The following is a 13,860-nucleotide window of genomic DNA, read 5'->3' as shown; positions in this document are numbered from 1 at the left end:
TGGTGTCGGCGTAGCGTCTTCATCATCATCATTCATCCCCTTTACGGTCTGAGGAAGGCAACGGCAATCCACCTCCATTAGATCCTTGCCAAGTACGGCTGTGTGGGTTTCCCGCATCGTCCCCTACTCTCTGTCAAGAAGCATGGGACTTCATTTCCATTTACATTCAGAATTAGATGGACCACCTTTTTATTTATAATTAATCACTTTTCCAGAACACGCGAAGTTGCTTTCCCAGTCTAAAGATTAATCATATTTCTTTTCGTTACAAGTCGTTCACTGAAAAATACTATTCCTTCTCTTTAATTTCTTTGAACTTTGCTTTGGCCAATATTCCAGTCTTTTACTTTATTGGCCTTTCGATTTACTTTACTCCGAAAAGATATATTCAAATATTAGACTGCTTTCAAATAAGCCTTTATTTTTTCTTGCAATAATTTCAGGAATAAAGAAAACTGTCTTTTATCCCCAAACTAAGTCAACTACAGGTACAAGTAAGCGTTTTGTTTTTCGAGTACTGGCTCATTATTGAAAATTCCACTAAGCGGAAATGTAATTTAAAAACATAAAACAAAAAACCTGAGTGTCACCGCCACTTTCAGCTAAACGAACTCAAATAATCGGAAAAAGCTTACCACTTCATGCGTTTAAGGCGTTGACTTTCCCGGCCCACTAATGGTCATAACTCGAAACACAACACTCGATGATCTCTTTTAGAAAGAATTACCGTGCTCTCTTTTAAATGGTTCTCGATTTGTTGTTTAGGGCCAAAGGGAAAAGCTATCACATTCTCAATGAAGTTCCGATTGTTTTCCAATAAATAACTACTGCGACCGTTCTCTTTAATATGGACTACACGTTCATTGCATCCAACGAGATTTCCGGAATTAACTATATTGCTACGCTGATCCCGAAGTCACAAATAAATCCTATCCCAAATATCGCTAAGTCAACACTCCTTAGTGCTTGCGTGCACATATACAATCACAATAATACATTGCAGTGCTACTATCCCTTAGTTCGTGCTTTAATCCTCAACCACGAAACATCTAAACGAGTTCCCGTGAATTCGTTCTTCACATGCACCATTCAAGGGAAAATCTCACAAAAATATTTATATACAGTTCGCCCACTATCGCGTCTCTATTTAGCAGCACAACGCACGATTTATCAAAATGGGAGTAACTAATCTCACACTTCAATGAATCAGAGCTTTACCCACATGTGTTGAGTCTACACTCCACCAAAAAATCGGAGAAATAATCATTTCCTACATAGGCTGATAATCTTGCCAAAATACCTCGAAACGACTCAGAACAGCTCTGAACACATTTGAGTTTCATCCTCACTGCAGAATAGTTCATGTATGACATGACTGCAGCGGAGGCAGCCAGAAACGTTTGCGCCGTGTGTGGTGATAATGCCATTTGACAAAGCGCCACAAGAAAATGGTTTTGTCGCTTTGAGGAGTATTTTTTTTTGACATCAGTGTCTCTTTGCGTTATGGAAGGCTTTAGGGGTTTGACAAAAAGCGTTTAAACGCATCAATCCGCAATGATCCTCGTCAGTGTACTCGTGAACTGGTAAATGTGATGAACTGTGACCATTCTACAGTCGTGCGATATTTGCAAGCAGCGTGCGAGGTTCAGAAATCAGGCGATTCGCTTTAAGCCAGAATCACAAAAAAGGCTGATGACCATCGTGTCTCTGCTTGCTCGTCATCAACTGGCTCGTGAACACACCGAGCCTTCCTATCCTCTATAATTTCTGGTGACGAGAAATAGTGTCTTTATTCTAAGATGAGGGAAAGAGAGGAATGGTTGAGTTCAAACAAAGCAACTCCCCGCAGAAACACCTGCACGTATCCAGCAATGATAATGTTGTGCATGTGGTGGAACAGTGACGCTGTGGTGTACTACTAATTGATTCCCCGAGATGTAACCGTCACTGCTGACATTTACTGTCAACAACTGAGACGTATTGCCGACACAGTCATAGAACAACGACCAGGAAGACTGCGAGAAGTGGTGCTACTCCACCATAACGCCCGCCCGCATTCTGCATTTTCACCTTTTTCGCGGTTACTAAATGATTCTCTAACGAAGTGCGCTGCTTTCCGTTGGATCTTCTCTGTCTCTTCTATGAACCCCATCTGGTACGGATCCCACACCGGTGAGCAATACTCAGGCCGTGGGTGAACAAGTGTACTGCAACCTACTTCCTTTGTTTTCGGATTGCATTTCCTTAGGATTCTTACAATGAATTTCAGTCTCGCATGTGCTGTAGCGACGATCAACTTTATATCATCATTGGATTTTAAAGCACTCCCAATTCGTACTCCCAGATAATTTATGGAAATAACTGCTTCCAATTGCTGACCTGCTATTTTGTAGCTAAATGATAAAGGATCTTTCTTTCCATGTATTCGCAGCAGAGTAAACGTGTCTACATTGAAATTGAATTGCCATTCCATGCTCCATGCGTTACTTCGTTGCAGATCCTCCTGCATTTCAGTACAATTTTCCATTGTTATAAACTCTCTATATACTACAGCATCATCCGCAAAATGCCTCAGTGAACTTCCGATGTTATCCACTAGGTCATTTATGTATATTGTGAACATCGACGGTCCTACGACACTCCTCTGCGGCACACCTGAAATCAATCTTACTTCGGAAGACTTCTCTCCATTCAGAATGACATGCTGCGTTCTGTTATCTAGGAACTCTTCAATCCAATGACACAACTTGTCTGATAGTCGATATGCGCTCACTTTGTACATTAAACGACTGTGGAGAACTGTATCGAACGCCTTGCGGAAGTCAAGAAACACGGCATCTACCTGTGAACCCGTGTCTATGGCCCTCTGTGTCTCGTGGGCGAATAGCGCGAGCTGGGTTTCACACGACCGTCTTTTTCGAAATCCATGCTGATTCCTACAAAGTAGATTTCTAGCCTCCAGAAAAGTCATTATACTCGAACATAATACGTGTTCCAAAATTCTACAACTGACCGACGTTAGAGATATAGGTCTATAGTTCTGCACATCTGTTCGACGTCCCTTCTTGAAAACGGGGATGACCAATGCCCTTTTCCAATCCTTTGGAACGCTGCGCTCTTCTACAGACCTGCGGTACACCGCTGCATGAAGGGGGGGGGGGGGGCAAGTTCCTTCCCGTACTCTGTGTAAAATCGAACTGGTATCTCATCAGGTCCAGCGGCCTTCTGCTTTTGAGCGATTTTAGTTGTTTTTCTAACCCTCTGTCACCTATTTCGATATCTACCATTTCGTCATCTGTGCGACAATGTAGAGAAGGAACTCTGTGTAACGCCAGAATGTAGAGTTTATGGTGGGATGTCACATACTAAAGATTATACACTTCCTCTTCCTGCACTGTGTCTGCAATACGTCTCAGTTGTTGACAGTAAATGTCAGCAGTGACGGTTACATCTCTGGGAATCAATTAATAGTACACCACATCGTCACTGTTCTACCACATGCACAACATTATCATTGCTGGATTCGTGCAGGTGTTTCTGCGGGGAGTTGCTTTGTTTGTTTTAATGGAGATAACTCCTTTTCTATCAGTAACATTGAATCTCCCAACTTCCTTCTCCGCCTCGCTTCTAATACATTGAAGAGCCATAGAAAAAGGTATTCAAGAACAGAGACATGTAAACAGGCAGTATACGGCGCTGCGGTCGGCAACGCTTTAGCAAGACAAGTGTCTGCCACAGTTTTCTGCTCCTACAGTGGCACGTTATCAAGATTTAAGTGAGTTTTGATGTTTCACAGAATTCTTGATATTCACGGTACACTCGTGCAATGATCATACTGTAAGTCCAATCTGCGACATCGCTGCGGCCGGAAAAAGATCCTGCAGGAACAGAAAAACGACGACTGAAGAGAATCGTTCAACGTGACAGAAGTGCAACCCTTCCACAAATTGTTGCGAATTTCAGCGCTGGGCCATCAACAAGTGTCACCATGCGAACCATTCAACGAAACTTCATCGATATGGCTTTTCGGAGCCGAAGGCCCACTTGTTTATTCTTGATGACGGCACAACACAAAGCTTTACCCCTCTCCTGGGCCCGTCACCACCGATATTAGACTGTTGACGACCGGAAACATGTTTCCTCGTCAGACGAGCCTCGTTTCAAATTGTATAGAGCGGATGGACGCGTACGGATATAGAGGCAACCTATTGAATCTACGGACCCTGCATGTCAGCAGGGGCCTGTTCAAGCTGTTTTGAAGGCTCTGTAATGTTGTGGGGCGTGTGCAGTTGAAGTGTTATGGGCCCTCATAGTCTACATACGACTGACAGGTGACACGTACGTGAGCATCCTGTGTGATCACCTGCATCCATTCATGTCCATCGTGCATTCCGATGGACTTGGGTAATTCCAGAAGGACAATGCTACGCCCCACATGTACAGAATTGCTGTAGAGTAAACGCAGAAGAGTGTTCCTCGTGCTAAACACTTCCGCTGGTCACCAGACTCCCCAGACATGAACATTATTGAGCATATCTGGGATGCCTAGAAACGTGTTGTTCAGAAGAGATCTTCACCCCCTCGTACTCCTACGGATTTATGGACAGCCCTGCAGGATTCAAGGTGTCAGTTCCATTCCATCACTACTTCAGACATTAGTCGAGTCCGCTCCACGTCGTGTTGCGGCACTTCTGTGTGCTTGCGGGGGCCCTGGACGGTATTAGGTAGGGGTACCAGTTTCTTTGGCTCTTCACTGTATCTCTTACAGAGAAAGATGCGTAGAATACAGATAACTCAAGCGAAGATTTCATCAGAGTAAAACCTATTGTGAGGTCAACTATTCCGGCTCGCTTGTTGGTTTTGACAATATCTCTTTTTTAACAACGTTCTTGTTATTGAGTTCTTACTTCTTATACTGAAACATCTTTCAGCATTATCTAACCTTAACGTTCTACGATTTCTATATCAATATCAAACAACTTTTTAGTTGCTAAGTTATCCAAAACACAGATTGATTTGTACTTGTGTGTCTACTTCCTACACTAACAGAGAATATTCGTCACTCACAAATCAAGCTGCAATTGCGACACAATCCAGCGCAGTTGACGAGAATATCGACGCCTCCCAAGGTATCAGCAATCCATTTGAACACAGAAAGTATGCTTTCCTCGTCACTGACATCTCCGTATAATGGATGCAACTGCCCGGTGAAATCATTCAGTTGCCATTCCTAGGGAAAGAAAAACATATTGCTGTTACTATAACAACATGGTAAACTAAATAAAAGGTTTAAAACTGTGAAACTGAGCGCATGCAATATTACAACGAAAAAAATTTCGTAGACGCAGTTTACATCTCGACTACGCCACGCGGGATTAGCCGAGCGGTCTTAGGCGCTGCAGTCATGGACTGTGCTGCTGGTCCCGGCGGAGATTCGAGTCCTCTCTCGGGCATGGGTGCCAACATCGTTTTTCGTTTTGGCATTATAGTTACCTTTTGCTTTTCAATAATATGATAAATAATTTTTTTTTTTAAATTTAAAAGTTTTTAAAATTTTTTCTATGGTGTCCCTCTCACCTGTGTTTGTTCTTTTTTTTACTTATTTGTACAATCGATTTTTGGCTTATATAACTGTCTATGTGGTTGACAAAATCTTTGTCGATTAATCTATTTTTGTAAAAAAAAGTTCAGTATTTGATCGTTATATTTTACCGCACTTTGTATGTCATTTCTTCTTCTCGATTTATTTTAGCTATATTTTTTGCATAGAGGGCGGGTTTGCTTTGCAGCGCCCCCCTATTGTTTCTCGTTGTCATAGTCAATTCTCTATGTATCACTTTATGTTTGACTTCTGCTTAAGAGAGTGTTGCTATTCAACAAACATATATGTTGAAAGGTAAATTTGTATGTGCATTCTAAATGTTATAATGCGTCTACATACATTTAACTGGTTTTATATTGATTTATGTACATTTATTCATTTGGTCACTGTTATTAATTATTTTTATTTTTACTCTTGTATTTGTAGCACCGATGAAGGCTGTTAATCACTTGAAATCGATTTGCAAAAGTAAATAAAGAAAACATGATTTTTCGACTGGTTGCTGCTAATTTGGTAATTTTATGGGTGCGTGTGTTTGTCTTTAGGATAATTTAGGTTAAGTAGTGTGTAAGCTTAGGGACTGATGACGTTAGCAGTTAAGTCCCATAAGATTTCACACACTCGATTACAGCGTGGCAGAGCAATGGTTAAGAGAGTGAACATGTATTCTGGACGACAGCAGTTCAGATATTCATATGGCCAATCAGATTTAGGTTTTCTGCGGGTTTCCTACGAATCTGATGAGGGGCTGTTCTGGGAGGGGGTATTTGTTGAGAAACACGTCTGTCGAGAATCCTAGGCATGCTCTATAGGCTATAGGTTTAGGTCCATGGAGCACGCACGCCATTCCTCTCGTTCAGTCTTCACTTACCAGTGTGTTGCACATCTTAGCGGTCCTTTGTGGGCGGGCATTGTCTCCGCAAATAGAAAGTTGAGACCTAGCGCACCCATAAACAGACGGACAGGATCCAGAATAATCTCCTTGTAATATCGCTGTGCTGTAAAGGTACCTCGCCGAAAGACAAGCGGTGGTATTTGGCCATTGTGCGTAGTGCCTGCTCACACCACAACGCCTAGGTCATAGCAATGGCCTTCATGAACATTCTGTAGCACGTAGCGTGCTCTCCACTCTCTCCACGCTAACTGGTGATCAGAATCACTTGCCACAGTCGGAAGAACATCACACTGGATTACTTTTGCTGACCCCAACCAGTATGTTCCGTACACCAACGAACTCTTTCTCGACACCACCGATGACGGTTCCGAGGTCTGCAGTGATCTGCCTAGGAGGGGGATGTCTGTTCCTTTTCACCACTAGCGCTACATGCCGATACTCTTTAGTTTTTTGGTGACCCATCTGCGACCATCGGCATGATTTCGCATAGCATTTCCATCTTCAGCGACCTTTTCTAACCGTGAGATGACACTTTTGGACACATCCATTACTGTGGCTGTAGTATGTAACGTTCCCTGGCAGCACACACACTATTAATAAAATGAAATGACATTTAATTGTAGTATGTACGCCGATACGAAGCAGTTCGTATGTACTGTATATGTTTAACAAAAAATGTTATTTAATTTTGTGTAAAGGACGTTGGTTATTATTGTAATATTTTCTGTAATAATATTCTCTATGTATTTATGATTGTAATATTTCTATACTCATAATGTAATTAGGAAATATGTTAATATCTGCGATGAAAAAATGTAAAATGTAGCCACAGATGAAAGTAATGTTGTAAGATTACAAAGAGATATTCAAAATCAGCAGTAGTATAAAAAGCGCTACATAATGTGTATTCTTTGTCGTCTTCCTCTAGAGCTGAGAGAAGGAGGAACCTGTGACGTAGCATTATATGAATGAGTGGACTTCGTTTGTCTGTATCTATATTTAGCCGCCATTAGAGGAGAAAATTATCAAGGTGTGTAATTTTGAGTATTGTTATGGTTTAAATACATTATAATTTATCAAAATTGTGTATTACTAATGTCATCTATAATATTTCTTTAAAGAATATTCAGCACTTTTAGCGATTATCGTTGGTGTTGCTGGGCTGTGCCGCGACCGAACGATTTGCAGCGGCGGCACATTTAAAAAATTGTTCCGCTATAAAATTAACCAAACCCGTAAATCGGGAGCAGGTAAAATTAGCAGTGAATTACGAAATATTTTTCTTTTTCAGTGATCCTGAGGCTGACTGAATTTATTACTGGTTTTACATTTGTGCATTCATAGGCGGATAATTAACGTTGAAGTTGTTAATGTATTGGTTCTTTCCATTTCTAAAGCAAATAACTTAAACGTATAGTGAAGTGTGTTTTGTCAATGATAATCAAACGTTCAGGTCGGCCTGGCAATATTTAACCAGACAGAGACAGTCTTGTGTTCCATAGCTAACGCCGGGAATGAATTCAGTAAATATTTAAAAACCCACTCCATCTAGAAATTGTGTGCCAAGGCCAAAATAAAGAAAAAATTAATTTAAATGAGTTTCTAATAAATGTTATTAATCAGTTAGTTTGAATTTATCAGCATGAGAGGGTTGCTAAGGTTCACGTAATTTTAAATGTGCTTAATTCGGTCTAAATGAATTTTTATTACCACACGTAAATAAGGGGTTCTACAACAAAGTTCGTACTGAAAGAGTAAATAACATAAACATTTAAAGCCATTTCTCCCCCATTTTCATTTTCATCCATTTTCATTTTTTACATAATAAAAGTAATTCTTTTTTTTTCATCAAAAGTAGTAACTCACCAGACTACTCGTCCACGATCGCAAACACTCAAATGATGTCTTGCACACATGTTGCCGCTCCAAAAGGAATGTCGCACTAATAGATTCCACAACAACCTTAGACAAACATCGTACGTCATGAAATGTCGAATACATACTGGTATTCGCGCACAGGCTTCGCTGCTGTGAACAATTCCTATCCTCTACATTTCCTTTTACTATCATTGGTCGGGAGTTCCATAGCACTTGCCAGTTCTTCTGTATCAGTTGGCAGTTGTTCCATATGCACGTGGTAGTTGTCCCTCAGCAACTGTCAAACAATCTACGTAATTACCTTTCAAATTTAAATTTTTGTCTTGGTGCTCCATAAGACTTCCACATACTCAGTTCTTCCACGTTCTTATGCCAGTCGTTACCGCCCTCTTTCAGACTGTTGTCATTCCCATAATGCTTCCCACCCAAAAAATCTTTCAATTTTGAGGAAAGATGGACAAAATCAGGATAAACTTTCCACTTAAACCGCAAAATCAGATTCTTTGCCAACGCGACAGAACGCCGGTTAGTAATATGTGATGAAGTACAAATTCCGCTAGACAACAATCCACGCCGTTTCTTTTGAACGGAGCGGCGCAGTCGTTATTCATTGTCTCTCTCTTCGGGGCATAAAGTCAATGAGCAGAACGCCCTTTCGGTCCCAAAACACTCTGGCCATAACCTGTTTCATGCTCAGAATTTGCTCGGCTTTTTCTTCTTCTGTTGGGGATAATCAATGGAGTCAATCGGTTGATTGGCGCACAGTTTTTGGACTTTCATGCAAAACCTAGATCTCGTCAACAATATAACTCAATACTACCTAGCCATCCTTGTCGTACAGAGTGAGAAAGCCAGTTCGCTGTTGTGACGTTCATTTGTCAAAAGGAAACCACTTGTAACACTTCTACAAATTTCATAAAGAGTTGGTCGTGAAATTTCAGGATCGCACAAGCTCAATCCATCAGGCAGTGAAACTGTGGTCTCACCGCCAGACACCACACTTGCTTGGTGGTAGCCTTTAAATCGGGCGCGGTCGGTTAGTATACGTCGGACCCGCGTGTCGTCACTATTAGTGATTGCAGACCGAGCGCCGCCACACGGCAGGTCTAGAGAAACTTCCTAGCACTCGCCCCAGTTGCACAGCCGACTTTGCTAGCGATGGTTCACTGACAAAATACGCTCTCATTTGCCGAGACAATAGTTAGCATGCCTTCAGCTACGTTATTTGCTACGACCTAGCAAGGCGCCAGTATCCGTACTATTGATATTGTGAATCATGTACCATAAATAGTTAAGTATTCCACCAGTTACGTCCGTTTTTCTCACTTCTAATTCCCTTGTTATGTTCCAGACCTCACGCCAGCCTGCGTGAGCTAAAACGCGTGCATATCAGCCTCCTTTAACCATACGGTTGGCTCTCCTGCCAACCACAACAGAAACGTCTGTGGTGCTGAATTTTTTCCTCAGTTCTACATTTGAGTTCATCACTCGCAACTGAGAGTCGGCCTGATCGTTCCACATCATGAGTAGTCGTTCGTCCTCCATTAAACATGATAGGTTTAAATGGCTCTGAGCACTTTAGGACTCAATAACTGAGGTCATTAGTCCCCTAGAACTTAGAACTAGTTAAACATAACTAACCTAAGGACATCACACACATCCATGCCCGAGGCAGGATTCGAACCTGCGACCGTAGCGGTCTCGCGGTTCCAGATTGCAGCGCCTAGAACCGCACGGCCACTTCGGCCGGCATTAAACATGAGACAACATTTTCGAACTGAGGCTTCCTTCATCATATTTCTATAAACTTATGTTACCTGTATATTAATATCGTGGACTTATTTTTGCATTCAGAAACTGTATTACTCCACGAACCTCACACTATGCCGGACCGTAAATTTGGTAACAAATGTTAAGATTGTACAAATAAACAGCGAACGACCGTTTCTGGCATCTGTTAGCGTCATGCTGACGCCATCGTTGCCAAGATCTAATAGACGACAGTAGGGGTGGGGCAGGACGAAATGCGAGGCTTGTCAGGTCAGAACGTCCGTTCCTTTTAGAATGACACTCTTTATTTCGGAATTTTCACTTGTAGGAAAATGCTGTGCTTTGGCTCACCCTCCAATTTCGTTAAAGAACATGGCACTTGACACTTGCAATTTATATTACCAACACTTCACTGACAACTGCTACATTTAAGAACAGTGAGAAGGACTGTGGACTGCGTATAGCAAATATATGTAATTACAGTCTAGTTTAGTTGCAAAGCAGATTTCGACAGTAACAATCACTGTACACTACCGTGTATAAAATCTTTCAAAAGACAGAACGCTTCTGTACACTGAAATATCCAGCACACCGATGCAGACAACCAAGAATGGAAGAGAATTTTTTTTAAAAAAATGTTTGAGAAAGATATTACTCGGATAAAGCTAGCCCAAGATAAGTGGGGCTGTTTACACAAGACATGTTTACACCCAGAGCTTTGGGAGTGTTGGCGCTATTGTTTCGTAAGGATGGCCTCCACAGTTGCCCTCTCGGCTGTTGGCAAGTGCACGTGGAATCTCGTTACTGATAACACTTTCTCATGTAGCGTGGTATCGCAGTTCTGAGTGCAACCAGTGCCGGAAGTATGCAATGTGACCACGAAGTCCCGCAGTCATTTCAAAAACTTATAACTTAAAAACTATTAGCGATAGAGAGACGTGGTCTGTTGTAAAACGTTTAGCAGCTCTCAAAGCATCTTCTGTCAGGCAAGAATTTTAGTGTGTGCTCCACTCGTCTCTCGTAGAATATCAAGGCGGTATTCGATTTCTGCCCGTTAATGAGTCAGCACTACAGCATCAACTGTTCTGATTTTTTCGACGACTTATGCACGAAGGGTAGCAATGTCACTGACTAGTGCTGTGTAAACGTTATCGTTGAAGTAACCCCAAAAAGGAAGTCTAGTGGCGTGACATCGGGCAGGCGTGAGGCCGTGCCATCGTACCTTCAAAACCTATCACTTTTTAAGGAAATGTTGCATTCGGTACATCCCAAGCTATCAGCTTCCAATGTGGGGATGCACGTGCTTCGTCCCATGCTTCGATATGGGTACGCGCATAGTTTTTCAACCTTTGTTACCTTTCTTTTACGTTCTATTTTATCTTCCTGTTCTGGGTATTTTGTTGACATCCGTCTCAATCTGGTTTTGAGCAGGCGCTGAAGACCTTGCCATCGTGCGCCCATACAAACCCCTCCATCCGTCCATCCATCATTTCATGCTAAGATGACGGACAGCTACAGCTCTTTCATCTGTGGTAGGACGAACTGTCCGAGCATGTCCCCGTTATTGTTTTTTCTGGGAAGAGAATTGAGACTATCGCCCTAGAGTGCATCATGAAACGCCAAGCGTTAAAAATCGGGGTATCACGGATGTGTTTATTTGTCTAGTGTGGGTTTTCAGAGCCCCAAACTCTAACGCTGTGACGGTTCACGTGTCCAAAAATGTGGAACGTTACTTTATCTGAAATCAGGCACTTTATCGGGTAGTCACTAGTCAGTACGTATGGAGTCCAGTAAGGAACAGGGAAATGCATACCGCAGAGGGCGATCGTTTCCCTGCAATGCTTGGACCATTTGCACTTTGTACGCAGAGATGGTGTACCCGATTATTCGCTTATGTAACACTTTATGGACAGTTGATCTTCCTTCATGGAGTTCGCGTGATGGACGACGAACGGATTTCTGGGGGCTGCGATGAAACACATATTGCTCGCTCTCTGGAAGTGCTTGCCAGGGGAAAAATCTTTGACATTGCCTGTCGCTTTAAATGTTTTGCACCATCTTACTGTGACTAGTTCTTGCCTCTTGTGCTCTATCATAGTGCTGTCCTTAATGCCGCACTATTGTTGGATTCTGTATGCCAGGTGACGAATTGCGCCATCTTCTGGTCTATTGCCATTTTGACTGATTTGAAGCAAAATCTGCTACGAAGGACAGAGAAAAAAAGCTTTGCGAGCTGCTAAACCAGCTGTCATGAAATTATTTTGCTTCTCAAACATAAATTCAGTTTCCACGAAACCATGGTTCCTGACAGAAGCTTACCAACTGCACACTGTATCACACAAAATATAAGTGGAAAAAAAAAATACTGGAACCACATGCATTTTGCTGAAGAGTTTCATCGTGACCAGTTTCTCGTACGAGGCGTGTTTTTTAAATAAGTGCCGGTTTGAAATTAAAAAAAGACGTGCTAAGGTATCTCAATAAGCCTGTACCTCGATCTACGCACTGACGCCATTACAGTGGGTTTCTTCCTTGTTTACGTTGTGTACCGAGTGTTTAAGATGCCTCCGATAATCGTGATTGCCGCCGACTGTGAATTAAGGGCTGTTATAAGATTTCTTAGTGCTTAAGGCCTAAAAGCGATCGATATTCATAGTGAGATCTGTGCAGTTTACGGAGAAAACAATATGAGTGATGCAATGGTAATAAAGTGGGTGACAGCATTTAAAGGTGACCGCATAAATGTGCATCATGAACAATGGAGTGGGCGTCCTTCGGTCGTTAGTGAAAGTTTGGTGCAGGAAGTGACAATAAGGTGACATAAAACAGACGCATTACGATTTCTTCCTTGCAGGATGACTTTCCTAATGTTTCTCGTAGTGTTTTGTATGGCATTGTGACCGAGCACTTGAATTACCGAAAATTGTGCGCACGTTGAGTACCAAAAATTGACGGATGTGCACAAAGCCAAACGTTTAGGCAGTGCATTGACTTTCCTTGAGCGGTACCACAACGACGGTGATGATTTCTTAAACCAAATTCTTACGGGCGACAAAACATGGGTAGCCTACGTCACACCAGAATCAAAGCAATAACCCATGGAAGTTGAGCAAAGGCATGCTTTTGCTGCAAGACAATGCCCGTCCGCATGTGGCGTATCAGACCAAAGGTCTCATCACATCTTTTCGGTGGGAAACTCTAGATCATCCCCCGTACAGCCACGATCTTGCACCCAGTGACTACCATCTGTTCCTTCACTTGAAGAAACACCTGGCCGGTCAGCTTCAAGACGATGACGAAGTTAAAACAGTGGTGATGCAGTGGTTAACAAGTCAGGCGGCAGACAAGTGCCTCAATATTGACGGAAATTATATAGAGAAGTAGATTACGGTACAGACTTTCATGTAAAAATAAAATTATTGAGACATCTTAGCATGTCTTTGTTTAATTTCAAAACGGTACTTACTTTAAAAAAACACACCTCGTATATAAGAGGGTACATCTACATCTACATAGACACTCCACAAGCCGCCGTACGGTGCGTGGCGGAGGGTACTCTCTACCACTACTTGTCATTTCCTTTCCTCTTCCACTCGCAAATAGAGCGAAGGAAAAACGACTCTCTATATACCTTCGTATGAGCCCTAATTTCTCGTATCTAATCTTCGTGGCCCTTACGCGCATTATATGTTGGCGGCTGTAGAATCGTTCAGCA

At 42.2% G+C, this 13,860-nt stretch overlaps 1 protein-coding gene across 2 annotated transcripts in view; it reads right to left on the bottom strand.

The window, feature by feature from the left end:
- LOC126335600 (farnesol dehydrogenase-like) overlaps positions 1 to 13,860 on the bottom strand; it is a 245,386-nt gene that overhangs the window by 70,332 nt on the left and 161,194 nt on the right. Inside the window, exon 3 of one of the 2 annotated variants that reach the window (XM_049999053.1) lies at positions 5,068 to 5,230. The exons of the other annotated variant lie outside the window; for it this stretch is intronic. Coding sequence (XP_049855010.1) covers positions 5,068 to 5,230 — 163 coding nt within the window. The remainder of the gene's footprint in view (positions 1 to 5,067; positions 5,231 to 13,860) is intronic. 2 annotated transcript variants of the gene reach the window in all.

Source organism: Schistocerca gregaria, chromosome 2 (assembly GCF_023897955.1).
Source record: "Schistocerca gregaria isolate iqSchGreg1 chromosome 2, iqSchGreg1.2, whole genome shotgun sequence".
Classification (NCBI taxonomy): Eukaryota; Metazoa; Arthropoda; class Insecta; order Orthoptera; family Acrididae; genus Schistocerca; species Schistocerca gregaria.
The sequence above is the reverse complement of the archived record's forward strand: the minus strand, read 5'-3'. Positions and strand labels throughout refer to the sequence as shown.